The following is a 26925-nucleotide window of genomic DNA, read 5'->3' as shown; positions in this document are numbered from 1 at the left end:
AGAACCCTAAACTATATGTGGAGCTTTGTCCTGGGTGGGACAGGGGACATTTATCCTTTGCTAAATATTAGCAGGATATTTGAACTCCACTCAATAAAGATGCATATTTTTGTTTGCAAACACATTTGTGTTTTGACAAGCTTAACATTTAAATCCATGTATGACAATAGCAACCCTATTTATTTCCTGATCTAAAAATAAAAGCTATACTAAAAAACAAAAAGCCTCCAGTTTACTGTGAAATACCAGCAGCTGTGGTTGGCAGAACTTTACCATATTTATATGGTAAAATGTTATTTTACTTTTATTTTTAGATAATGAAATGAATAGGTTAGCTAGGTGAATTAGACATTTTTAGACACTCTTTTGTTTACAGTGTATAAGAAATTATTATTAAAAACATTAAAATAAGCCATAGTCATGTGGGGGGTTTTAGCCAGTAAGATTAGAGTATTTTTCAACCTTTTGTTTCTGAAATTTAAAGTAAAACAACCAGATAATCACTCAGTTTCAGAATGTGACGTTGTGAAACAAAACAAGTTTCGATTAAAGATCCCTGACGTTGCAAACCTCACTGGAGCTCTGCTCTCCTTTTCTCTCTCTGAAGGTGAATAAACACTGATAACTGCAGCAGAACAGGTTATAGATGTATTGCTAATATAGATGTAGCCTGTATTAGTTGTTTTTATTTGTAGCTGGACTTCTTTTATTACACCCTGGAGTCAGAAGCGGTCCCATTCATTTAAAACACAGTTTAGTTACACATTTCTTTCTTTCTTCATCCGACTTTCTTTATTCTTTAAGCCAGGGGTGCCCAAAGTTGGTCCGGCATCCTGCATGTTTTAGTTCTTTCCCTGGTGGTAGTAACAACCTTTGCAGCCGTCATTGAATCCAGGTGTGTTGAACCAGGGCGAGAACTAAAACATGCAGGATGCCGGCTTTAGAGGACCTACTTCGGACATCACTGTTTTAAAACACAACCGCTGTGATATTCATACTGAATTGCAGTCATTTCTTTGTAAATTGCTTTCTGGACTCTACCTGGGAGGAAATTGACATCCCCAGATACTGTGCCAGTTGGATGTAAATTTAGGTAAAAGAACAGTGCAACCTCACATCTGTAGTCTGGATAAAAGTCTCCAGTGTTGTCCAACCATTTTTTTTTCAGTGATTGTTGCCAACACATTTTCCATTGGATGGGTAATCATTTTTGGTCCTACCATTTATGCAAACAGTTTTTAGCCATGCAGATTGTCCCCGACGAGTAGAGACTTTGCCCAACTGGAAACTGTGAGTAAAATCTGGCCAAAAAAAAACTTTCCAATGCATCCTCAGCTTCAGTTGCCATTTATAGTCTCTTAATGTGGCTGACCAAACTGTTTCCTTCTTCCATTAGCAATGCTAATGTAGCCGTAACCATCCGCTAAATAAAACAGCACTGACATTTATGATATTCATACTGAATGCTAATATATAGCCATCCATTTATTATGGATAATCCAACTCCAACAGCATCGTAATTTCTACCAGAGGCAGGAATTCCCCACAGCGTTAAACCTTTCAGCTGAAAGAATCCTGCAAATCCATCTGCAAGGTCAAAACATGCGTGAATTGTAATTACGCTCAGCATGGCATAGCTGTTCATGACTATTCATACGCTTCATTTATTTGAGCCCATGCTCGTATCCAGATTCCTCGTCTGTTTCCATAGACGATGCCTTGTGTCCGAACCGTTGATGGACAGGCAGCATTTCAACGTGTCTCTCTCTCTCGCTGTGTAGGCAAGCTGTCGTTTCGATGGATCCTCAATGAATTCCCCACTTTCATCCCACTGGACAAGCGGCGCTTTGTCTCCCAGATAACCGGCAACCTTTACATCTCCAAGGTGGAATCATCAGACAGGGGCAACTATTCCTGCTTCACGTCCAGCCCATCCATCTCCAAGAGCGTGTTTTCCAAATTTATTCCCCTAAAGCCTCTTGCTGAACGTTAGTACTTTTTTTTGTCTTAATTAATTATTGTGTTGTCTTTATTATTTACACTCTAAGAAAGTGTCAATATAAGAACATTGTCAGTTTGGGGGGAGAAAAAGAGCAACTTATTAATATGTTTTCTTTAATAGAATCCATTACATCTTACAGTCTTTTTTTGACATGTTGAAGCATTAAAATGAACACACAGCAGCACCACAGTTATTTTATTCAGATTTTCTTCAACGATGCTCTAAAATCCTCAAGAAACTCTATTTTCAACAAAAAAGAAGTGGTTTGAAATCAAAGAATATTTAGGTTAGATAAACTAAAGGCTTAAACAAAACATTATACATCTTCCATCCCTTTCATTTAAGTATGGTTCATTTTTGTGGTATGTGTTTGTACCTGTTGCTCTTCGGTTTAGGTTCCATCAGAAAATATCCTGCTGACCTCAGTGTGAAGTTCCCACACACCACTGCATTGGTGGGACAGGACATCATCTTGGAATGCTTTGCATTGGGGAAGTAAGTGAGAAAAGTTTGACATTTCCTGTTGGCTTGAGTGCATGAAGTAACTGTGCGTTTATGGTAAGGCCTGTAGCAAAATGCTATCAGCTATTGCTTCATCTTCTTGAAGCCTAACTAATGACTTCTGCAGCATACGTTTAAATGGGATCAAACAATGTGAAAATAGCACAGGGAATATTTTCTTCTGCATTGACTGGAAAGCTGAGCTGAGTCAAGGAGCGGATGAATGGAATGAGCTAAATACGAATCAAACGTTGACCTGTTAATGGGTTAAGACTGGTCAAAATCTACGGCAACAACGGAATGGGACGTTAATGTGTTAGAGCTAAGAATATGCAGTAAGTCTTAAAAACTGATGTTCATAGATGGTCCCTACTCACTCTTTCTGGCTTTAAGATATTTTGAAAACTAAAGTGAGCACAAGTTCAGTCTGCAGTTGTGCAAAAGACATGTATAAATAAATGGAACCAAACCAAAGTTTTGAATATGTGGGGGTGCTAAATGAATGACTTGAGATTTTAAAGCTTGACTAAATAATTGTGCTCTTATTTCTAGAATAAAACCACCAATACAGATACGTTGATATAGACTGAGTTTTAAAATTAACTTTTGTAGGAGCACCGATGAAATCAATGTGTACCACGCTTTGGATTTTTGTGCATAAATATCTATATATCATTTTACCTCCACCTAACAATTACTCTCTAATACTGACATTCTAATGTGAATACTTGTGGCAAATGTTTTACTTTTGCAAAGCAGTGCATGTGTTACGAGCTGAATCCTGTCTGGTGTGTGACTTTGCTCCATCTCTCTGTGCCTCCCAGCCCTGTACCTGAGATTCACTGGAGGAGGAAGGGCAAAATTTTACCACATAATCATGAGGTGCGGATGGCAGGTGCTCAGCTGTTCATCCCAAACATCCAATTCAATGACAGCGGCGTCTATATTTGTGAAGCAGCTAACCACAAGGGAAAGGACTCTCACCATGCTAATGTATCTGTGGAGGGTAAGAGAAATGTTGAATGACATGTCAGCCCTCAGCAGTGAAAGCCAAAACACATTTCAACAGATTGAAAAGTCCCTATCCAGTGAGTTAATTGTCTGTGGGCTTTTGTAACTCTTAACTTCTCTCATTGCAGCACATCCAGAGTGGGTGGAGCACATTGTCAACATAGAGAAAGACCTGTACAGCGAATACACCATGTCTTGCATTGCCAAAGGTGTTCCGAAACCTCAAATCCGCTGGCTGAAGAATGGAGAACCGGTAAAATTCTGGCATGGAAATCTTTGTAGTTCAGTTTGCAGTATAGTAAGCATCCTCTGTGTAGTTTCTCTCAGCTGTGTGTGCAGCCATGTGTTGTTAATGTAGTTCAGAGAACGTGTGTGTACATCATGACAGCGGAAAGTACTTATTGTTAATCAGCTGTTGTGCAACGCTTCCCCAGAAACGGCTGTCGTCAGCCTGAGATCCCCCAGGGGAACAGCAGCTAGTGACAGAAAATGTGCAAAGAAATATTAAGATGTGCTGTATCAAAATACATAATGTAAAATGCTGTGTAAGAGACGGCATGTACGTGTGGAGCATTTACTTTTCCATCAAGGTGTCCTAGATGTCATTTCCACTGCTTAAAATGGATGAAAATAGTCTAACTTCCCGATTCTTTCCTACAGCTTGATGGGACCGAGTTGAGATTCAGCAGACTGACATCAGATGATGCGGGAATGTACCAGTGCATTGCAGAGAATCGCCATGGAGTCATTTATGCCAACGCAGAGCTAAGAGTGTTCTGTGAGTCAAACCCTGGCACAAGTTGTTGCTTCAAAAACTGCTGTGCTAAAATGTAGAGGACTACATTCTAAAATCTGAGCTAAAAACTTTTTTTTTCTTTTTTTGCTAACCCCGTCCTGATCTACCACAACAGGATGGGCTATAGGTAGATCAGTTCTACTGGGTTAGGTGTGCAACATAAAATACCTGGTTGAAGTGACGGCTATTGGACATTAGGGGCTTTATCAAAAACAAAATACAAACCTTGTGGAGGTTCAGGCAGTGTCCTGGGTGAGTTTTATTGTTAGTTTAATTTTGCATTAAAATATCTAATTATTAGAAATGCATAAAAAGCTCATAATGTCACAGAAGAATTTACCTCACAAGCAAGTCAATTGGGAGAACAAAAGTCATACCTAATGTATTATACAGTTTAAAATGCTGCCAGTCTAGCATATTGACATTATGGCTATTTCTGTGGTCAAAACATAAATGCTAAACATAGAGTATATGGACTTCAAAGGATTTGATAAGATTTTGTATTAGAAGTGTCGTGTTTATGGCAAATTTGGACCATTTTTTCTTCCAGAAGTTTATTTTTAAGGTCAGACATTGATGTTGGACAAGAAGTTCAAGAGGTTGAAGCTTTGTAAAAACCAAATTTTTCTATGCCAAACTGGTACATCCATGTCTTTATAGACCTAGCGTTGTGCTCAGATGCCTATTCATGTTGGAACAGGAAGATAATATTTTCAAAACTGTTCTCACAAAGTTGGGAGGATGAAATTTTCCAAAATGTCTTATGTGGAAACGGCAAATAAGGGGCAAGCCCTACTGTCAAGAAGGACGACTTTCTTTCATAGTCACTTCTCTGGGATTCTGACTTTAAAAAGACAAAAAAAACAAACAAACAAACAAACAAGCAAAAAAAAAAAAATCCCAAAACACCCTGAGACATTTTTTTAACTACAACTTCTGGGTTAAAATAAGAACTCAGCAGTTTTTTGTGTGGAAATTGTGCTTAGTAGGACATATTGACTCTTAGTAGTGTATATACAGCTAGTTTGGCAAGAATAATAAATTCTGTCATCCACAGTTGGGGCTCCAAAGTTTCTCCATAACCATGTAAGAAGAGTGCTGGCACCTAAAAATGGCCGGGTGGTTATCGAATGCAAAGTCAAAGCCGCCCCAAAGCCCACCATAACCTGGAGCAAAGACACAGAGCTGCTCTCCAACTCTTCCAGGTCAGTCGTTCCTTAGTAAGACTGACACACTCGTTTTGTTCCCACTCAAACTAGTGAACATTTGATGTCTTTTTTTTTCACTAAAAATAAATTTGAATAACAATCTAATGAATATGAATAAATAAATATTCATATTCAGTTATTTCTATTCATATTATTCAGTCTGGTTTGTAAAGGTTGAGTTGTCCTTTGTTGTTTCCAATGCCAATATTCATCAGCTGCGTACCGTCATCTGTCATTTAGACACATCTGTGCTGCAAAGACCAGAATCTGTCATTCTGCTTCAAAGGCAAGCTAAAGTTCCCAGAGAAACGCTTTACAAAACGTTGATCGAAATAAGCTCCAGATCTATGAGACCCACAATAATCGGAGGAAAAGTCTTAAATGTTTTCGATTGCTGAGCAGAGCTGCTCTGTTTGTCATTGGCTGACGTTAAGCTCATCATGCAGCGCAGTTTGGGCAGAGTAAAGCCCCATCTCATGCTCTTCACTTGGCAAACAAGTGTAATCTGAGTGCGGTGAGACGTCCCCCCCCCACACGACCCCCTATTCCGATCTCTGATGCTGCTCCCTAACCCGCCCACCCCCGAGTCCCAATGCTGACACTCACATATTGTGGAGGAGGAGCAGCAAGTCATTTACTATGCTGCATATGCATCCTAATTCTCTCTATGGCTTCTGTCTGAGCAGGAGAGGGTGTGCGGGAGTAATGGGGAAAGGAGGAGGCTTCTGGTATGCCTTCCATCATGCATGAATATGAGCGCAGAAAAATGAATCCGTATATTACTTTAGCAGAAAAGTGAGGCGGCTTCTTGCTGAGTTGTGCACACAGTTGTTTTTCTCTTGAGGACCAACAGTGATATTTAATATTTTCACTATTTTTCATCATCCCCCCATCTGTGGAATGCACTTTTGACCTTTTAAAATTTCTGGAATCTTCAGTGTGTGAATATTTGGCTTGCTCCCTCCTCAGGATGTTCATCTGGGAGGATGGCAGCCTGGAGATCCTTAACGTGACGCCCCAAGATGAGGGAAGGTACACCTGTTTTGCGGAGAACGACTGGGGAAAGGCCAATAGCACGCGCCCTCTGGTGGTCACAGGCAAGTTGCAACCAATCTCAAACAAAGCTTAAGACAAGCAGCCCTCGGTTACCTTTGATGCGTCTTGGACGGCGGAGTTTGCTTTGATGGATCCCAATGTTAGCTGGCAATCAATCTCGTCTTTCTCAGTTCTATCAAAGAGCGCCGACCTCCAAATGTCAACTGATGTTAAATAACGGCCCACAGAGCAAAGTGACAGGATACAGGCTTCTGCTGGATATTCACTCGTTCCCCCAAGGCCAGATTCATGAGGGAGTTGCTTTGGATCCAATGTGCAGAGACAGGGGATTAGGCCTTGCAGTTCTTTGAGAGAAAAACGCAAGTTCTTGGTTCAAGATCAGCCAAGTAATACATGAAAATGAAAGATTGTTGTTATGTTGCCTGTCATTTCTATAATTGGATCTACTTTGTTCACAGTTGAGAGTTGGTGTTCCTCCATCTAAAGCTCTTTTCTGCCCTCTTCTGGAAATTTGTGTTTATTGCACATCAAAAACCATAAAGTTCATACATGTAAATTACTTGTTTTTTGTGTTTGTTCTGTAAACCTTTAATTATGTAAATAATTAATAGTATTTATTAATTGTAGTTATTTGTAGTGCTGTCTTCGATGCCTTGTTCCACGAGTACTCAGTACTTGTGTTGGCACTAAAATTGTCAGAAATCAAGCTAATATACTTTGTAAAATGTTTTATTACACAACATCTGTTTAAGAGATCTGTGTGGTTGCAGGAAAAATACTGAGACATGTAATATTCATTTTTATAGTTAGGAATGGAAACGGCTATCAGACAAGCATCCTGCCACATGTGTGCTTATGGGGTTTAGTTAATGCAGTTTCCCATTCTGTAAAATTTAGGTGTACAGTCACCAAAAATAAAATTCATCTAAATATATGAAGAGGAACAGTATTGCATCAAAATGTAAAACATTAAATGGATCAGATATAAAAAAAAAAAAGTGGTTAGAAGCAGTAAAAATCTTACTTGCATTAGATTTGATTTGTGAAATTTTAGAGAATTGTGATTCTCAATATACCAAGGAAAGTGATGAGAAAATCAGATAACTCCCTTTTTAAAGATTTATCGTTGTTCAATGGGAGTCCAGACAGCAGATCTGGAGGGCTCATCATCTTTCATTGAGCCCAGGATTTTTTCATACCGAATTCAATTTTCGATTTTTTATGGACTTTTAATATTGTTTCCTTTTTGCAAAAGAAATTACAAATAACAGAAATATTATTTTTCTTTTTTAAACTTGCTCTCATTTCGACCATCTCTACTGGGAGGTGACCTGGATTCAACGTTCAACTAAACACAATCTTTAAAATATGCTTGAAAAAGAAGATGATTGGTCCTGGGTAGCCGGACATCTCTACACATTGATTAAAAAAAAAATCGACAGATTTAACAGAATATTTGATTCATGGATAAAACTGATTTATCGCCCACTCCTAACAGTTCGTGCCATCAAAACTGTTTCAGCTTTGAGATTTGATTCTTGCTTACTGTTGTCATTGATTTCCATTTTTCTTTTACTTCTCAAGAGTCCACAAAGATCACACTGGCTCCCTCGAACGCTGATGTTCACATTGGAGAAAACACCTGGATGGAGTGTGCAGCATCATATGACCCAATGGTGGACATCACCTTTGTCTGGTCCCTGAATGGACAAGAAATTGATTCGGACAAAGATAACGCACATTATGAAAGCACCCTGGTGAGTACTCGCCGCAGTCATTTTGTTTGCCTGTTTCCTCTTATTAGAACTAAATGTCGGTTCATTCAGGTCAAGAATCATGCTTTAAAGTCTGACGCTAGCGTTGTTTTCACTGGAAGATCTGAAATGGAAAAGTACAGTCTATTTTAAGTGGACTTTATGGCTCCAAAATTAATCCCCCATACTTTCTTGAAAAGAGCATTGAGTCATCTCCCAGTTGTAATTATAACTGCCATTATGTCCTATCATGTGGACATGACCTCCTCTCTCTCTAAGTGCATTTCTTACCATAAACTGGTGGTTTCTCGTTTGTTTCTCCACTTGCTCAGCAACCGCCAGATTACGACTGTGAATGATGATCTCCTATTTTTGTGAGCAGGAATTTTCCCTTTTTAAAAGGGGAGTTCAGTTTCACTTCTGTTTGTGTTGCTAGCAAAGCCAATTTCAGTCTTTAGTGCAGTGGTTCGGATCTGTTTTGCTCTTATTTAAGTCAAGTGTAGGCCTAATTATGCAAAAAAAGGTGAAGTTTGGTGTAAATCTCTAGATTTTTGGGCTGAAAAACAAAATGTATCTGTCACTTTTTCCCCCTTGGATGAATTTCTCAAAGTAATGAATTGTTTTCCTTGTGTTTGATGCAGAATGGAAGTTCAAACGCTAAACTGCTCATCAAAAATGCTCAACTAAAACATGCTGGACGCTACACCTGCACTGCAAAAACCCATGTGGACAACACCTCCGCTTCAGCCCACCTGGTTGTCAGGGGTGAGTTGTGAGCCATTGGTAGAATTTAATTTAAAAGCCCTGAAAACAGCTTCATCTGTTTGTTGGTTTTGTTTTTGAGTCATTGGATTTTGGTGAACAATCAGCATTTTTATGCATTTTTAGGTGTTTTGGCAAACTTTTAGATTAATTCTGCAGAGTCTGTCAATTATTTTCACTTGAGTCATTTTGTTGCAGACTTCTCCATCAGCAGTTTTACTTCAATGAAGCATTTGTAGTTTCTAAAGCAGGATTAATAAGCGTTCTTACTTTAAATCATGAGATAGTGTTTGGATAATCAAGCTCAACATTTCTGAGACTGGAACTGTTAAAAAAAATGTTAATCCACTTTGTTCTTGATCCCCATTAGACTCACCAGTAGCTTCAATCAACACCGACAACTATTTTGGATCTATGCTTAAAGAAAAAAAACAAGCAAATTGCAAAATAATTTACTGCACATAAGACATTTACCGAACCATGTGCAATTCAGTTTTAAAAAATTGCTTTTCATAAGATTTCTCCAAAGGGTCAGAGATACAGAACAATAGTTTGAATTTTAAACTTATAATGAAATACATCTATTTTTATAATTATAAAGGTTTAAGTGTGACATTATTTTAGAGATGAACTGAAAAGTTAATATTAGATAGTTTATAGCTGTTGAAGCAATTGGGACGACAAAACTGTTCTATGATTCATCAGCCACATGCTTGTACATTTCTCACTAAAGCAATTCAGAATGTTAATTACCATGAAGGGATTGAGTATATGTTTGTCTTTAAAAAGTAAAAAGTAAATCAGACACACTGACATTACAAAAAGCACTGTGAGAAACTCTTTCTAGAAACAACTGAATCAGAATTTTTTTCGCCAACTAATCTGGCCATCTCTGAGATAACGTGGATTAAACAAACATTGGGAGTGACGTTTTGTTTTCCAAATATTGCCTCTGGAACCACGACAGACCTGTTTGTAACAAGAACCTGACCTGACTTTAGGAAAAAAAGCATGGGAAATGTATTTTGTTTGATTGTTAGGAACTGAGATAAGTCGTTGCTCCGGTTGCAGAGTCACAGTAGCTGAATAAACTCAATGGGAGACGAAATGCTTCTGTGACTGTAAAGCATGTTTTGAAAAGTGTCAGCTCCCATCTGGCCTCTTCATGAATGAATCAAGTGTGAGGTGATGTGATGAGGACATAATGACTCACAGAGTGCAGTCGTTCTTCACTTTATTTTGACAGACAGCTGCTGATTTTTATCACTTCATAAGAGTACACACAAAGTAAACACTGGCAACTTTCAGTGCTTTATCTCTCCTTTTGCTGCGAGTTCAGCTCCTGGATGATTCACCAAGCTTTGCTTTGTCTCTCTCCCCCACTCAACAACTGGGAGCCTGCCTTACATCTCCTCTTCTCTGGTCATGAAACAAGCTTGGTCTTACAGGACAAAGGCTTTCTGTAGATTTCCATTCAGGAATTCTAGCAGACATCCAGAGTGCCGATGATCCCTGCAGTGTCCTGGCTGGGCTGCAGTGGCTTTCACAGCGAGCGCTGACAGACGGCCAGGTGAACGCACAGCGTCTGAGCCTGACGGTTCCCCAAACTGTAACCGAAGCAGACATCCTGGGTCTCTCCTAATGGACATCAAGCTGGCAGCCAATTCGTCGAGGCAGATGAGGAAATGCAGAGCCTATAAATGCACTCGCATCCTTGGATGTTTAACAGTTTCCATTGCTTTTGCAAATCGATTATGTTCGACTAAATATGTTGTTGTCTGTAGAGTCTCTCCCATCTCCGGTGCTGACGTTTGTAACTCCTTGAGTGTAGTCATCGTGACCTGGCGACCTCTCTCGCTATTGTCTCTTTCTTGTACCACCACTCATCCAGGCAAATTTACACACGAGTCATATTCCTTAAATGCCATGATGAAAGATTTAACTGAACTACACTGGATATTTAATACCTGAGAGAGTTTTTTGTATCCATCCCCTGACTTGTACTTTTTAACCACCTTTATTCCGATTTGTTTGGAGTTTTCTTTTGTCTTCATGCTGTAATGAGACCCATGATTACTTACTGACACTTCAGACTCAGACACTGCACCATTCCATTCATTTTGAGACAACTGGCACCATTTGATTGGGTCTTTGTTGAATTAGGTCACTCACTTTAAAGGGAGCCCGTGTTTATATAACTGCTTATTTTATGTTAACTATTTTTATTTAACTCCCATTATTTTGGTAGAAATCAAGTAATTTTTTACACAAGGGCTTAATTTTTTATACATTTCTTGTAAAAAAAACAAAAAAAAAACAAATTTTGATCACAGTTGATTAGTACAATAAATGAAAATGGTAAAACATCCAAGGGTGTGAGAACTTTTTTACAGGCATTGTAAATATTGACAATGCTTAATATCCAAAATCATGTTATTTTTTTGTTCATGTACAGAATGTAAATGCCTTTCCTTTCTTCATGGTTCTTTTGGGGCAGTTTAACAGTGGATATGTTGTCTTTGCGTAGATAATTTTTTTTCTAACAGGGAATTTTGGCTTTCTCGGGCTGTGGGTTGGGATTTGCAACCCAGACATTTTTTTTGGTTCCAAAGGAAGAATTAAGAGTTGCATCAGGACCAAGAGAAACATTGGATTAAAAAGCCTTTGACTAAGTTTGAGTTAACATATTCCGCTGCACTATAAAAATCGAATGCCCCACAGTCAAAGTTTGTCTTTCAAATGAAAAAGCTTGAAAATGTAAAAGGCCGTGTGATATGCTGTGCTTTATGGAAGTTTTGATATTTATGGGGTTTTTATGCGTGTTAAATAGATCAGAGTTAATGCCAGAAATTTCCCTAAGAGACTGAAGTTCTCCCAGGATCATCACTCTTCCTGTCTGCAGTTCATTCACAGCTGTATGATTCACCTTCTGGGCCTTTCTGCCACATCTGTATTTTCACCTGTGACTTTAACTTTTAAAACCCATCTGTTAATCTCCTCTGATATATTTAACCCAGGACCCCCCGGACCCCCAGGTGGGGTGCGAATAGTTGACAGATCGGACAAGAGCGTCACTCTGCAGTGGAGCCGTGGAGCAGACAACCACAGCCCCATCTCCAAATACAGCATCCAATACAGAGACGAGTTCTCAAAAGACGTCTGGAAGAATGCCACAACATGTGAGTAAGACAAATCACTACAGAATTATGTTATGATAATAATAGTGTAGGATTTCTGGCTACAATAATAGTGTAGGATGATAATAATAGTGTAGGATTCAGGTGATTCTCCCACCTGAGCTGTGGGTAGCTGCAGCTCCTTCAGAGTTACCTCTGAACTGTCGGGCAGTTTTACTGTTTTACTATTAAGTTCCCAACTATCAATACTTTATCTTCTTCTCTCATAAAAGTCCAATAAGTTCAGAGTTTTTGTTTACAACATGACAGATGTAATGTAAAAACTTTTAAAAGATACTTTTACTGTCAATTTGATCAAAATGTACTTCAAACCAAAGTTGTGACTTTTTCATTTATTTATTTATGTTTTTTTGAAGCTCCTGCCGATGTTGAGGGGAATGCAGAATCAGCCAAAGTGGTGGATTTGTTCCCTTGGACAGAATATGAGTTCAGGGTCACGGCCACCAACACTCTGGGAACAGGAGAGCCAAGCAGGCCGTCAAGCAAAGAGAAAACCCTGGAATCAGGTAGGACCACGTCCAGATTTCTAGATCTGTTTCCTGTCGTTTACACCACGGAAAAGCAAACTGTTTACAGTAATGTTAAAGAAGGAAGAAGATTGAGTTACTTCCATCCAGCTTTCCATTTGTTAGTTACACCTTGTCTTTCTATTGTTGCCTGCTTGAATATATAAAGTATCACTGCCGAAGTGAGTCAGCAGTATTGACACCAGGCTCAACTTCCAATAAAACATTGTGCCAGACTCACCACACGAGCTTTTACAAATAAGCACTTTAGTGAAACTCGACACTGGAATTCAGACCTGCTATGACCTCTTTAAAAAAATAATCTCTAAATGAAGGTGAGCTGCGGTTGGCAGGCTTCCTATGAGGAGCTCAAGGATTGTGTTTGACGCAGCAGCAGATATTGATACTGTGTTTGTCGAGGAAATATGTCTCATTCGTAAATCCAGAGCTAGGTTGCAGGCTGTGTGGGTTTTTTTTTTTTTTTTGTGGATTCATAGTATGTGGGCTCAAAGTTTTGCCATTGCTGTCTTATTGTAGTTCCTGTGGTGGCGCCCTCAGATGTCGGCGGGGGCGGCGGGGCCAGCAGAGAGCTGACCATCACATGGACGGTAGGTCGGCTGTTTCCAACCTAGCAATCTCTTTGTGAGAGCTGACGAAGCATTTTCTGTTCGGTCAGTTTGGAATAGCGGCTACATATTTTACTCAATAGGTCCCTAGAACTTGTTGTAAAGTTACTTTGTGTTTAAGTTAGAATAACAGTCAAGACACAAATCTCTATATCGTGCTTTTCATACTTAATATAAATGTTTTTTCACAAATTGAAGGCTTAATGAAACTCAAACTGTCTTTTAGAGACTCTGTTTGGTGATGTTTCATCAGGTCCAGTAGTAGAAGTAGCAACTTCAGCTGCAGTGTATATTTGCATTTGTTTTCAGTCGCTTAAATCGTGTCTGATTGTTATTTTTTTTTCGCTGAAAGCCTGCCACAAAAAGGATTAAAACATCTTTAATGCTGACTGGGCGTTGTCAGCCAGATCGTTACATCGATATGCATCAGTCTAGTTCATCAATACAACGGGGCAATTCAGGAATTGCTTCCACTAATACCTCAAAATAAAAGTGCCAAACAAAATAAAAGTACCAAACGTATATAAAAGGGGTCATTCACATCTGAGGTTCTTAATAACAGCTTATTTCAAGAGATGAAGTCAGAACCTCCCAACACAGTCTATCTTTTACAAGAACTACCCGACCAATAGTTGTTACAACTCTAGTCATTATTTTTATGTTTGACCATTTGGTAACTGCTTCATGCTTTCGCCTCATCTCCTTCAAGTGTGGAAACCCTAATATTTGGCAGTTTTATTTTGTAAACCACTGAGTCCTATTTTTCTTTTAAGTATAAAAAAGGACTTGCATTAGTTGTAAATGTTTTTGGAGATCTTTGTTCTGAATCCTGATAAAAAATGAAGTTCTGTCACCTTGTTAATCTGAGCTTTAATAGTTGAGTTCAGTGCTTCTGCTATTAAAACCTTGAAAAAATTAGATAGACAGAACACCAAGGGGTCTTACGAGACTTTGAGAAAGCAAAATATAACATTATTTTATGTCTTAGTGGTTGTTGCCTGGTTAAAAAACAGCAAATATTTTAATTAAAAGCTCTATATTTCTGATCATTTATGTTTTCTTTATTTATTTGTGTTTAGCCAGTGCAGCCACAGTACTATTATGGACCTAATTTTGGCTACATTGTAGCCTTTAAACCCCATGAAGAAAAACATTGGAACAGGGTGGCAGTAACGGGCCCTGAGGCCAAACACTACGTTCACAAAGACCCCAACCTCGCTCCTAAGACACAGTTCGAAGTCAAAGTGAAAGCCTTCAACAGGCAAGGAGAAGGACCCTACAGCTTAACCACCATCATTTACTCCGCACATGGTAAGTACCGAGTCATGGCTCTCAATGCAACTTGCAATAAGAGAAAACATGAAAAAGTGATTTCCAAAGCAATGAGTTGAGTGAGGGGGGGGGAGGTCCTCATTTTTGGTGAGGAATTTAAATGCACACTGAAAGTGAAACTCTCCCCCATTGTCCGTTGGAAGTGGATTATAATGATCCTGGGGGCATGAATGAGAAGGTTGGTCATTTGAGCAGGGATGTGAAATATTTGGATCAGTTATTAACTTTCAATGTCAGGAACTTGAGATAACCACTGGCATTGCAGATATGATAACTCACTGCCTTCCAGCCAGCGTCAACATTCTTAGGAAGTGCCTGCCTTTTGAGGAAGTGTATATGACTGTAAAGTCTTCCTGACAAAGGGCTTTTCCTTCATTTTATGTGTATGTGTAGGAAAGGTGCTTGTGCAGTACTTTGTGCAATATCTAAAGTGTTATTAGTTCAATCCCCAGTGGAACCATGTAGCATTTTAGGCCCCACACAGGACTCTAAATTAGCATTAGCTAAAAATGATATCAAAACGAATAGCATTCTTGAATTGAAATTGTGATTTGTTCAGTATTTGCACAGAATTTTAATTAGAGGTACAATGAATGAGTTTTTTTCTTTCTTGGTGATTACTAATCAGCAATTAGGTATTTTTGGGTGTTTTTATTTTATATCCATCAATATGATATATTTTTGAAAATGTGTTTTTTTTCAGTTATTGTTTCCCAAGGTATAAAATATTAAAAATACTAAGTTATTATGTAATTACAAGGGCAAAAAAAAAGGTATTTGGATTGCAAATGTTGAACTCTGGTCCATGTACTGTACAGCTGTTGAGAACCGTCTGATGATCTTCTAAAGAAATGTAAAGCAAGGATAATGTTACTGCTATCGCAAAATAAAACAAGTAATTAAATTTTCTGTATGGAAAAAAATTTGATTTTCCATCATTAAATATTCAATTCTTTATTTAGAAATGTTTTCATATCTAATTTATGTTGACCTTCACATTTCATTTAGAAAGCAATGTTTCCGCTTTGAAGAAAGATAATAAAAGTTGAACATGAAATGTGATTTCAAATTATTTTGAAAAGTTTAAGTAGTTGACTCTGAGCTGCTCAAATCTTTTTCTTTCTTCTTTGACATGACGTGTGTTTCTTCTGTTACTGTGACTTTTGACAACTTTTGCATTCTCCTGCTTTAGCTCCATCTGAACCTCCAGTGATTCTTGAAGCGAAAGCACTTTCTGCCACTGCGGCCTCTGTCTCTTGGATGCTTCTGTCAGAGAACAATACCGATGGATACCAGGTCAGTAAAAAACCCCCATTAAAATCCCATTTTAGTACTGTGCATTGCAAATATTATTAGATTATTAGTATTATCATTAGGCGTAATCTCTCCATAAACAGGCGTGGCGCTTCTGAATCGAATGCAAAACAAAAAGAGAAGCTTAATTCAATCAAAGGAATTGATTTTGAGACATTTTGTCAAACTGTAGTGCAGTAAGCTATTCCATGCATTTGTGTAAATAGTGTAAATAAAATTTGCTGTAAATTATGATTTGACATTACCCTGAAACAAGCACAAAATCAACACAGAGTTAACATTTCAAACTGTTTCAGTCTCATAAGCAACGAGTGCAGAGCTTTCATAACTGTAAATAGTCTGTATGTAGAGATGTGTGAGATCAGTCACATTCATAAAACAGTGGTCTCTGTGTCACATATTTTATATTAAATCAAGCATGTTCTTTCAGAGACAGAGGTTGAGAGATAAAAAGGTTAGCAATGATCCAGTTCTCTATTCAATCTGTTGCTCTTACAACCTCAACAAACTGTTGAAGATAGTTTCCATTTCAATAGATTTTCTACTTTTTCTGATTTCATTTTGTACTCCTCTGATTCTAAAAATGGAAGAAAAATATCTTTGAGTTTTCTTAATTTAGTTACTTCATCCACATCAAAAAGTGTTGTCAGTGCAATTATCTTGTTTGCTATAGGTGAAGTACTGGAGGCCTAATGAAGACAGTGAAGGTGGAGCGCTCTGGGTCGGGGTGTCAGGGAAGGAAAACCACACCAGGCTGGAGGGTCTGAAGCCCAGCTCAGACTACATGATTGAGATTCGAGGCTACAACTCTGTGGGATACGGACCACCCAGCAACCACATCAAGATCCACACCAAGAAACCCCGTACGTTTCAACATCGACTCGTGATCTAAGTAAACACATATTTAGATGTGTGTTTATTTAGATACAAAGTGTCTAAAATAAACACAACAAATGAGAAAGTTCTCTGATTTGACCTGGCATTGCTCTAATTAACGTAACCAGCTCCGGACCGACCTCCGAAGATATTAGATGCAAAGATAAAAGGCGGGTTTGTGAATGTTGCCTGGGAACCGGTGGTACCACTTTCTAATGAATCCCTAATAGAAAACTACAAGGTAAGAAAAACCTGATGCGTTCTCAGTTCTGGGATAAAAAAAACTAGAAACTCTCTGGACTCTATGCTTTTTGTTTCCATTTGTCGCATTTCCAGGTCCTGTACAAGCAGAAAGGCATGCTAACAGGCACGCTGTACTCAACCAACAAGCACTCCATAGAACTTCCCCTGCATGCAGATGGGGAGTATGTGGTGGAGGTCCGCGCGCACACAGAGGGAGGAGACGGCGCTGTGGCTCAAATCAGTGCCCCCCCTGGAAACAACCAGACCTGGGGTCGCACTCAGAACTACAGTAAGTCTCTGTTGTCGATTGTCGTCCAACAATTTCAAGAATCGTTTGAATTGCCAGGGAATATTTGTTAATGTCCCAAAGATTCAAGGGAAAAAAAAAGGGGGACATGAGGCTTCCCTAAATTGAGGCTTCGCTCAATCAATGTATCGATTGAGCGTAATCTCCTTCGGGAAATCTCACACTGTCTTGATGAAGATTAAGTTTAGCACCAGTGGAATAGAAATAAAGGCTTTAGTCATCAAGTGACATTTTAAATCTACACTGTTGAAGTAAAACAATGCCACTATTCAATCCAGTCTCGCATCAGCTTGTGAGATTATACTGGGCTTAAAGTCAGCATTAAGTTATCATTAGTCAAAGCCCGGGTGGGTTCCCGTGGGGGCCAAGTTGAGCTGTCACTTCTGCTTTCATACCTCAGACTGGAGGGGTGAGATGGTCTGTGACTAAAGCCTCGACGGCCCCCTGACTGATCTGCTCGCTGCATGGGTGACCGGCTGGCAGGCCGCCCGAATGGAGGAGAACTTAAGCCTCTGTAATCGATCTTGATGAGAAGAGGAAACCCCTCCTGTGGTTCTCCTCCTTCCTTATCATTCAGACCCAGACTCCACCTGACAGCTTGATTTCACAGACTCAGGAATTCAAGTCGTGACGGATTTCGAATGTGAGGAACTAATGAAAATGGAGCTATCTCGGGTCATCTCAGTCCTCTCAGTCTTGTAATTTGATGAACGTGGTCAGAGAGAGATGAACTCTAAACGTAGCACTTTGTATGTAATGGCACTCTGTGGCTAAATGCATACAGTATTTAGCCACTGTTTGGTTTTTATGTGGTTTGCCCACAGTGAAGGACAGGTCAAAATATGTCCAACCTTCCAACCACATGTCTACTAGGGGCAAAGCTGTTCCACACTGCCTAGATTGTCCTCAGCAAATTGGACCTTGACCACACACTTTTAGTTGTTTAATCAAGAGAGTTTCTTCATACTTATGTTGCATCTTAGGTTTGTATTTTTTGATTGGTTTGAGGTCGAAAAATACAAACTCATTTGAAAAGCTTAATGTTGACCTGCTTTTTATATTTTATGTGTTTTTGTGGTCATTGTCCTGGTGGAATTTTCTTAAGTTTTCTTTAAGTTTCTGCCATCCAATCCAAAGTGTCATGCTTAAAATAGTGGGAATTTGTTACTGTGTTAAGGGATAATAAGACAAGCACCTTTATTTAAAATAGCTGGATTGGATAATGTAAAATTGGTCTTTGAGCACTTTTAAAAATTTGTTTGGCTTTTTTAGATGATTATGATGCATCAATGGGGCATTTAGGTAGCAGTCTTTTCAATCAACTTAGGCATTAAATTCTGTTTTTATTTGCCTTTATTCATCTGTTTCAGGTGGAGCAACCATGTCCTCTTCATCTCTCAACGTCCTCCCAATGCTCCTCGTGGCTCTCCTCCTTCTGAACCTCTGAATGTAGCGCCATCTTTGTCTTCTCTGAGTTGGGATGAAAGACTGGTTGTGATTGCTAAAGGTTCACACCTGTAAAGGATCTGAGACTCTTTCCACAATATTCTAATCCAGAGTGTCACATTCCAGCTCTTCCCCTAAGGGAAGTGTTTCCGGGAAATGGCTATGGAAATGGATTAACAATTGGAAAATGGACAAAGGTTTTCCTTATTTATCCACAAAAGGCCTCTCTGAAGGAATCTCAAAGGAGTTCTGTCAACTTAAAATGCCTTACATAAATGATTACTCTTGTCTTTCACAGTGATTTGTTTCCAAATGGGTCAGGATCGAAATTTTAAATTCTAGATTTGCGTATGTTGTCTCTTCTGCTTTGTTCCCGTTGTTTCACCTCTCAAACCAGACTTTCCTGATACGAACATGCTGCGTTTCATTTTCTTACCTCCTTTTAACGGTTGTGTTTTCAGTTCATTCCCTTGCAAAAGGTCAACAACTGGCTGTGAAGGGCAAGTGTATGCGTTTATAAAAATGAATAAGCTGTCTTTTTTTCCCCTCATTTTCAGTTCACTGACTTTTTTAAATCACTGTCATACAGCGATACAGTCAAAGCAATCTCAACTGCTTGTATTGTGGATTTTATTCAGAAAAAGCACAATTTATTTCATGCAGAATTAATATATTGGATGATTGATATTGTATTGTTAGACTAAATTTACTTTGCTGTATTGATAAAACACGAAGGTCATAGCAAAACTCTGTTACTCCCAATTCCAAAGAATGAACATTATTGCTACATGGAAGTAAAATAATAATGATAATAATAGGTTTAATACATGCAGTTATCACCCCAGAAACAGGAAATGTGTTTAAATGTATAGTTTTAAAAACATTTTCATCATCCAACACTGATTATTTCTAGCTATCCTGGATCAACTGAGCAATGATTTCAGATTTGCCAGAAATGTTGACTAACATTGAGAAAGATGACTGAGAAAAAAACTGAAGAAAACAAACAAAAAATATCTGAACCTTGTTTTGACTGTATCATTAGATCCTCAGTGGTGCCAGCTGGTGCTTTGTAAAGAATGTTAGCACTTCATTTAATGTAAGCAATTTCATCGCTCATCGTCGGCTAATAACGGTAAAAGTGAAACAGTAGCGCACCTCATGCCCTTCTGTAAATGTGCAATGTCAGATAGAACTGTGGCAACTTCATGTTTTCTAACAGGACTCTTTGCTGAGCTTCTGTAACAGGAGTCTTATTTAATGCATTTTTAATTATCTGATATAAGCAAAAGGTAAGTAAAGCCATCTCTATCAGCGGTAAGAGCTCATCTGAAGCTCAGGGCGTTGTTTTAAATGCATTAGTTTAGTGTTTTTATTAACATATGGTCAGAGTTTTATGGACATTATCACTTGTCTTTTTTATTGTTATATTTGTACGTTTTGACCCGAGTCCGGTTGGTCAAATTTTAAAAGTTTATGTCCCTCAAATGGAGGAACAAATGCTGCATTTTGAGTTCCTCTGAATCATTTTGTTGTATGACGGATGCTGGTCATGCTTCTACATTGTGACAGTATCGGTGTCCACCACAAAGTGCTTTTTTCCTGGTTTTCTCTTCATGCCACAATTCATTCAAGTAAAAAAATAAATAAATTGCCAAATGCATGAATGCCTTGAACTTCTACAATTTGGATGGGGCTGTGGCTCCGCATACTACCATGCATGAGATTGGAGGCAGCCTACCAACATCGTGGAAACTTCTGAAACTATTGTAAAACACATTCCAATCCCGAGTGGCATCCCTTTATGTCAGAGACCGTAGAGATCTTAGACTAATATGTGCATTAGCTGCTAAGCTTCAATAGACCAGTCATCTCGTCTAAGGCCCTTAGGAGAACTCATTTAGTCCTTTAGAGGAAATGTAAACTGACTAAAGGCATGTCACTCCGCTGACTAACGGTCCTGCAGTCCCCTGCATACTTAATGCTTGGAGTTTTGGTTGCATTATTGGTGGTTCTGGCAGCATGTGTGGCTGTCTGCTAGAAATTGATACTTTGATATGAATGGCATACATGAGGGATGAAATAAAAAAGCTCTCACTGACTGGACAAGGAACAATAAAGGTGTAGTTAACTATATTGTGGTGCTGTTGTTTTTGTGTCTTGTGAAACAAACAATTTACTTGCGTTGGCATTTTTTAAAGTTTACAATTTTAGGGTAAAGAACAATCGCCGCAGAAGCCACTGAAGTAACAGTAAATAACAAAGAAGAATAATGGTTGTCTAGCAGGGAGTGAAAGAGAAAGAGTAACTTAAATACTGAGGTAGAGGTGGAAATGACAAAGAAACCAGAGGAGCTAATCACAGGAAACTGGATGCAGAAGGGAGGTGGAGGCAAATAAGGCAGAAAAACAAACCATCGAGGTTGGTTGAGGGTAAAGTGAAGAATATACAAATCAAGGATATAAGGAAAAAAGGGGAAAAAAACCTAATAAACAATAAACAGAAGGAAATACTGATGTATAGACACAAATTCAAAGCACAAACAATGTGAGAAAAAAAAAACTTGCATAAAAGACTGAAATGATAAGGATCTTTTTGTGATTCATTTGAAGAAAGTGTTGCTTGCCGTCCAAGACGTAAAGGGCAAAATGTGTTTGATGACTTTATGGGAGAGCAGAATTGAGCCACTGGCTCTAAAATGAAAACACATTGCACTGACTGATGCTGTTTCTAAGTGAGAGCTTTGACAACGTCTGCAAGAAATGTCTGTATTTTCACTAACTCATGTAGCTCGAATGAACCAAAGACACATCCCAACATGTCTGTGAATGTTCTAAACAAAAACATTGGATTCTTTTACCATTTTAAACACCTTTCTGATTCTGACAGCTTCAAACCAGAGATACCAAAATCCACAAATGAATAGATTCAACTTAAACAAAAATACTTATTTTCATTTCCGTCTGGAGATCTACTAAGTAAAGAAAATGCATGCAATGCATAAAGTGTATTTAATTATAGCTTGAACCAGGTAAACTGTTATCCCAGCCAGCACACCTAGGTGGGCCCCATATGGGATATAAGTGGGCAGGCAATATGGGTCCCAAAAGGGTTTGTCCACGGTTTCCATGGTGGCCCCACATGGGTTTGCCCAAGTAGATTTTAATGGGTGCTGACTGGGTTTTCAGTGGGTCCCACATGGTTAACTTACATGAGGCTCATCTGTGGCCCACTAGGGTGCTGTCAGGAATATTTACCTGGGGTTGGGTCTGAACTGGGCTAGAATATGGGTACCAAGTGGGTTTGTCCACGGTTTCCATGGTGGCCACATGGTTTGCCCAAGTAGATTTTAATGGGTGCTGACTGGGTTTTCAGTGGGTCCCACATGGTTAACTTACATGAGGCCCATCTGTGGCCCACTAGGGTGCTGTCAAGAATATTTACGTGGGTCCCTATTGGGTCTGAACTGGGCTAGAATATGGGTACCAAGTGGGTTTGTCCACGGTTTCCATGGTGGCCCCACATGGGTTTGCCCAAGTAAATTTTTATGGGTGCTGACTGGGTTTTCAGTGGGTCCCACATGGTTAACTTACATGAGGCCCATCTGTGGCCCACTAGGGTGCTGTCAGGAATATTTACCTGGGTCCCAATTGGGTCTGAACTGGGCTAGAATATGGGTACCAAGTGGGTTTGTCCACGGTTTCCATGGTGGCCCCACATGGGTTTGCCCAGGTTGATTTCAATGGGTGCTGACTGGGCTTTCAGTGGGACCCAGATGCCTTAATCCTGTAGGAACAATTCTCATCTAACCTGGATGTGAATTACATTCATAGATATGCAATCTTGATCAACAATCCAAAGTCTAGCTTAAAACGTGTTCAAATAAAAAATAAAAAAAAAGAGATGAAAAATTTATTTTGCTCAAGGCTTTTATTTAGTAATTTAAAATATTGTCAGGAGTTTTTTTACCTCACTACAGCAATTATTAGAACTTCATTAATACTCAGGGAATGGTGCCACAAAAAGAAATCTGCAATTATTCACGACATCTTTGAAAATAACAGAAGCTAGTTTACTATGACAAACTTATAAACAGATCTATAAATATATATCTATAGATGCACACAAATAAAGACACCTACATATTTTCCTACAGGTCTATAAATGTATACATCTAAATACTATCTATATAACTTTATACACGTATATTCACATTGATACACACAATGTGAATATACACACCTATATAGATCTTTCACAATACATTTTTGTTAAACATTTTTAAAAATAACCTACATGCCATATGCATGCTTAAATTTGAAATCTCTCATACTTTACTGAAACTGTCCATCTTGAAAGACCTCCCCAACCTGAGTTTGAACTGGCAGTCTCTAGTCTATTTCCACTTCCACTCGGGCTCCAGTAAACCACTTCGAGAGTCTTTGCTGTATGCTTGTGTGATTGTAGATGGATAATTTCTTTTAAGTCCCCTGAAATAACAAGCAAAGGTAGAAATTGTATTAGTGTTTCATTTTAGCACAATGTAACATTCATGAGATTTGCATCTCCCCCTTCATGGGGCAAAAATGCTTGCAGAGATATGCCATAATCAAAAGGACTCTTGAGTCATCATTATTATGTACAGAAACTATATTCTTACTGTAAATTTAAAATATATCCATCTATATAAATCAACTACTAGGTTCTATCGTGGTTTTGTGGTTATTTTAATATTGTTTGAAATGCAAACAATATTACCTTCAAATTTTTAAGTTCTTAACAAACAGTGAAAGAATACTGTTCAAATAAAACCAAAAATTGAAGACTCAATTTTTAACCTAAAAACATTACTAAAAATAACAAACAAAAGCATAAAACAACCAAATAAATTAACATATGTTTAAGAAAGAAAAGTGAAAAAAAAAGTTACTCTGACAATAAAAACTGATATTTACCATGCAAAACATCAAAGAGACGCAGGTCCAAGAGCTTGTTTCCAATGTTGGCCAAAAAGGTTGAACTGGACTTCCAGTTCATGGGACATGAGGAATCGCACAGCTGGTTGTATTGTGTCATCTAAGGATGCTCCTCCAATTTCTGTAGCCATGGCAACCTTAAGTACAATGACAATAACAGGACAACATTTTGTTTTTGTTCATCAGTTTGTTATTATATCACTCTTATGTGCTTAATTTTACTAACATATTAATCTACCTTTTTCAAATCATTATAAAGTGATCTTCACACGCTGATCCTCTTGAAGCCTACAAAAATATATATTTTATTAGTGCAATATAACATTTAGACTTTTCAAAAAAATAAAAAAATTAAGGCAAAACAGCCTTTGTATGGATTAACTACTGAAGCCTTATATTGTAAACACTGAACAGTTTTGCAATTATCCTAATTTCTTTGTTAACGTGACAGGACTAAGACAGTAGTATTACTCTTAAGAGAAGTTTAGAAAATCACTATAAATGTAACTAATAAAGCCTAAAACATTTCACATATAAAAAAATTAGAGCTACAATTAAATATAAGTACATTTCACATAACTGCTAGCTAAATATTGCAAAAATATCAAAAAGAATTTCTTCATCTTTCAATATTTGTTTCAGGCTTGGCCACTGATTGACATGATGGGTCTCAATTTACGGACCCACATGCAGTAACCACACGTTGGATAGGGATGAGTGAGTGATTTATTTACAACAGGACAAAATAAAATCTATTTCCCGGACATCAGCGGAAGGGTGAGGACCACTCGACCAGGTTGGCCTGAAACGAGAACTTAGTTATGACGGGCTTAGAATGAGTGATCGGAGGGGAAACAGGAACAGGCTTACTTCGGTGCGGGTCTTTCGAGGCGTGGGTGTGAGATGCCAGGTTCCTGAGAGAGGGTGTGCAGCGGTTCCGAAGGTAAATGCGAGGTGGGAATGGAAGAGAGCTGGAAGCTCGAAGGGTGGAGTGGAGGCAGTGGAATCGGCGGAGCGAGCAGGCAGGTATTCACTGGTGAGTTCTCGAATGAGGCGACAAAACCCCTAGGATCGAACAAACACAGAGACCAGGTGACTTCTAGTAGACACAGAAACGTTCTCAGAAAACTGTTCACAACAGGAGAGGCCAGAGTGACTACCGGTGTATGCAACCATCTAGCATACACCAGTAGAATCTTCAGTCAATCTAGCGTAGACTGAAGATTCTGCTGCTCCTCCACCTGTGCCAAGCTCCACGGGCTCCTCACAAAGATCCTCGCTGAAATAAGATGCGACACTCACATACACACACAGGAACCCTGACACTGATGACTACTCTAGACCAACACAATAGCGGCAGATTGAAATAAACTATGACATAACAAAACGCTTTAAAGTGTCACACAACAATTAAAAAAAGAATTTAAAAATATGAACTACAATGCCTTCATCCTATTTACAAAAAACCTTTTAGGCCCAATATACTGAAACCACATGGGCCCCATATAGTGTTCCCATTTCTGTCCCATGCCCAGTTAGCCCACGTTAATGCTGAATTGGGCCCATACATTTAACCCAATTGAGCCAACAATATGAGTCCCATTTCGGTTAACCTTATGAGCCTCACGCAGTTGGCCCAGATAAAACCCATGCCCTCTTATCATTACCTATATAGCCCAAAGCTAAACGATTCAATGCAGTTTTATTGAAAAAAACGACAATAATAATCTTGCATGGGTCCCAGCCAAACCAGCCTGAATCCATACATGAGACCCACCCATGCATGCTGATGTGACTGTGAGAAAGATTATTAAAAGCCCAAGTACATAGAATGAAAGCACAATAGTTACTCTTTTTAAATCATACAAATGGTTTTATTGTGTCCAGACACTTTGTAACAACCTCTGCTAGCAACATAGATTCTTCAGTGAACCGATTTCATTCTGCCTCGTTGGCGCTCAAATGAACCAATGGCAGCTCAACAAATAGAATGGCGGCGGTATTTGAAAATGGTTTGGCCCACAACGCTGCGTTTGAAATCGGTCTGCACAAAATCTGCTTATTGTGTGTAGCTGTGTGTGTTAGCAATATCAGAAAAAGTATCACCCTAAAGAAAAGCAAAAATAACAATAACAATTAAGTCTCTTTTGGGATACTGTCGTCCGATTTGTTACGAGCAACAATTTTTTTAACAAGCGATTTAAAATCTCTCCCTAAAATTTGGTACTAGGTAAAACAGAAGAAATGTACTTACAGATTCTTTCGTAGATCAGCCAACAGGCAGACTCCGCGCCAACGGGCTGATGAAGAGAACAGGCTTGATTTTGAAACCGCATATCCATCCGCGGGTCATTTTACGTTTTCCAAGAAACACAAGATTAATTTTTGAGAGTGTACATCGGTTTAACAAATGTAAAACCGATGTAGCAAAAGTTCTCAATGTAAATAAATACATTTCGTTGTCCTCCTTATTCAAATATGTTTTGGAACTATTTTCTTCAGTGGATGTGTAAAGTGCCTACCGGTACTTCAATTCACCAACCTTTATTGGCAACGGTGCCTCAGAGCAAACAATGAACAAAAAGGTAATTGGAACCAAATAAATCATTAACAGAAATGTTACGTTTTTTTTTTTAAAATTTTATTTATTTATACTGATGACTTGGAAAATGTTTGCAAATATATGAAAAAACAGATGCTCAAAATTTTACTCTTGTCTCTCACTTGCTAATGAGTTTTGTTTATTTTCTAAACATTTTGTGATATTTTTCACAATGGTCTGATCTGAACTATTTGTCCAAATAAAAATTTTAATCTTGCTGCGAACAGGCTGCAGTAAACTCTATGGATGTCTAAACATCCAATTGATAAAAAATAATAATAAAAATAAAATAAAAAGTTATTATTATTAAAAAAAAACAAGGACTAAGCTCAACCATGACCACTCTGTGCTTAATTTTGAGTAAGCACCAGAATATGAGTTTACGTATATATTTCAAACAGATTATTTCA

At 38.5% G+C, this 26925-nt stretch overlaps 1 protein-coding gene and 1 long non-coding RNA gene across 3 annotated transcripts in view; one reads left to right on the top strand and one right to left on the bottom strand.

Annotated features, from left to right (window-relative positions):
• cntn1a (contactin 1a) overlaps positions 1 to 21071 on the top strand; it is a 65933-nt gene extending 44862 nt beyond the window's left edge. For both annotated transcript variants that reach the window (XM_055032898.1, XM_055032907.1), the window contains exons 7-24: positions 1782 to 1988; positions 2398 to 2497; positions 3328 to 3509; positions 3643 to 3767; positions 4175 to 4292; positions 5368 to 5515; positions 6488 to 6615; positions 8159 to 8331; positions 8970 to 9093; positions 12108 to 12269; positions 12644 to 12793; positions 13331 to 13401; positions 14499 to 14730; positions 15944 to 16047; positions 16739 to 16928; positions 17070 to 17182; positions 17278 to 17473; positions 18862 to 21071. In XM_055032898.1, coding sequence (XP_054888873.1) covers positions 1782 to 1988; positions 2398 to 2497; positions 3328 to 3509; positions 3643 to 3767; positions 4175 to 4292; positions 5368 to 5515; positions 6488 to 6615; positions 8159 to 8331; positions 8970 to 9093; positions 12108 to 12269; positions 12644 to 12793; positions 13331 to 13401; positions 14499 to 14730; positions 15944 to 16047; positions 16739 to 16928; positions 17070 to 17182; positions 17278 to 17473; positions 18862 to 18938 — 2600 coding nt within the window. In that variant the 3' untranslated portion in view covers positions 18939 to 21071. The remainder of the gene's footprint in view (positions 1 to 1781; positions 1989 to 2397; positions 2498 to 3327; positions 3510 to 3642; positions 3768 to 4174; positions 4293 to 5367; positions 5516 to 6487; positions 6616 to 8158; positions 8332 to 8969; positions 9094 to 12107; positions 12270 to 12643; positions 12794 to 13330; positions 13402 to 14498; positions 14731 to 15943; positions 16048 to 16738; positions 16929 to 17069; positions 17183 to 17277; positions 17474 to 18861) is intronic.
• A 2826-nt stretch (positions 21072 to 23897) lies between these two features.
• Positions 23898 to 25952, bottom strand: LOC129362721 (uncharacterized). The gene is made up of 3 exons (XR_008606259.1): positions 24784 to 25952; positions 24152 to 24201; positions 23898 to 24050 (listed from the first exon to the last, which is right to left on the bottom strand). It is a non-coding gene; the product is annotated as an uncharacterized LOC129362721 (long non-coding RNA).
• Between the last annotated feature and the right edge of the window lie 973 nt (positions 25953 to 26925).

Source organism: Poeciliopsis prolifica, unplaced genomic scaffold (assembly GCF_027474105.1).
Source record: "Poeciliopsis prolifica strain line A6 unplaced genomic scaffold, Auburn_PproV2 SCAFFOLD001, whole genome shotgun sequence".
NCBI classification, from domain to species: domain Eukaryota; kingdom Metazoa; phylum Chordata; class Actinopteri; order Cyprinodontiformes; family Poeciliidae; genus Poeciliopsis; species Poeciliopsis prolifica.
Note: the sequence above shows the minus strand (reverse complement) of the source record. Positions and strands in the feature narration are given on the sequence as shown.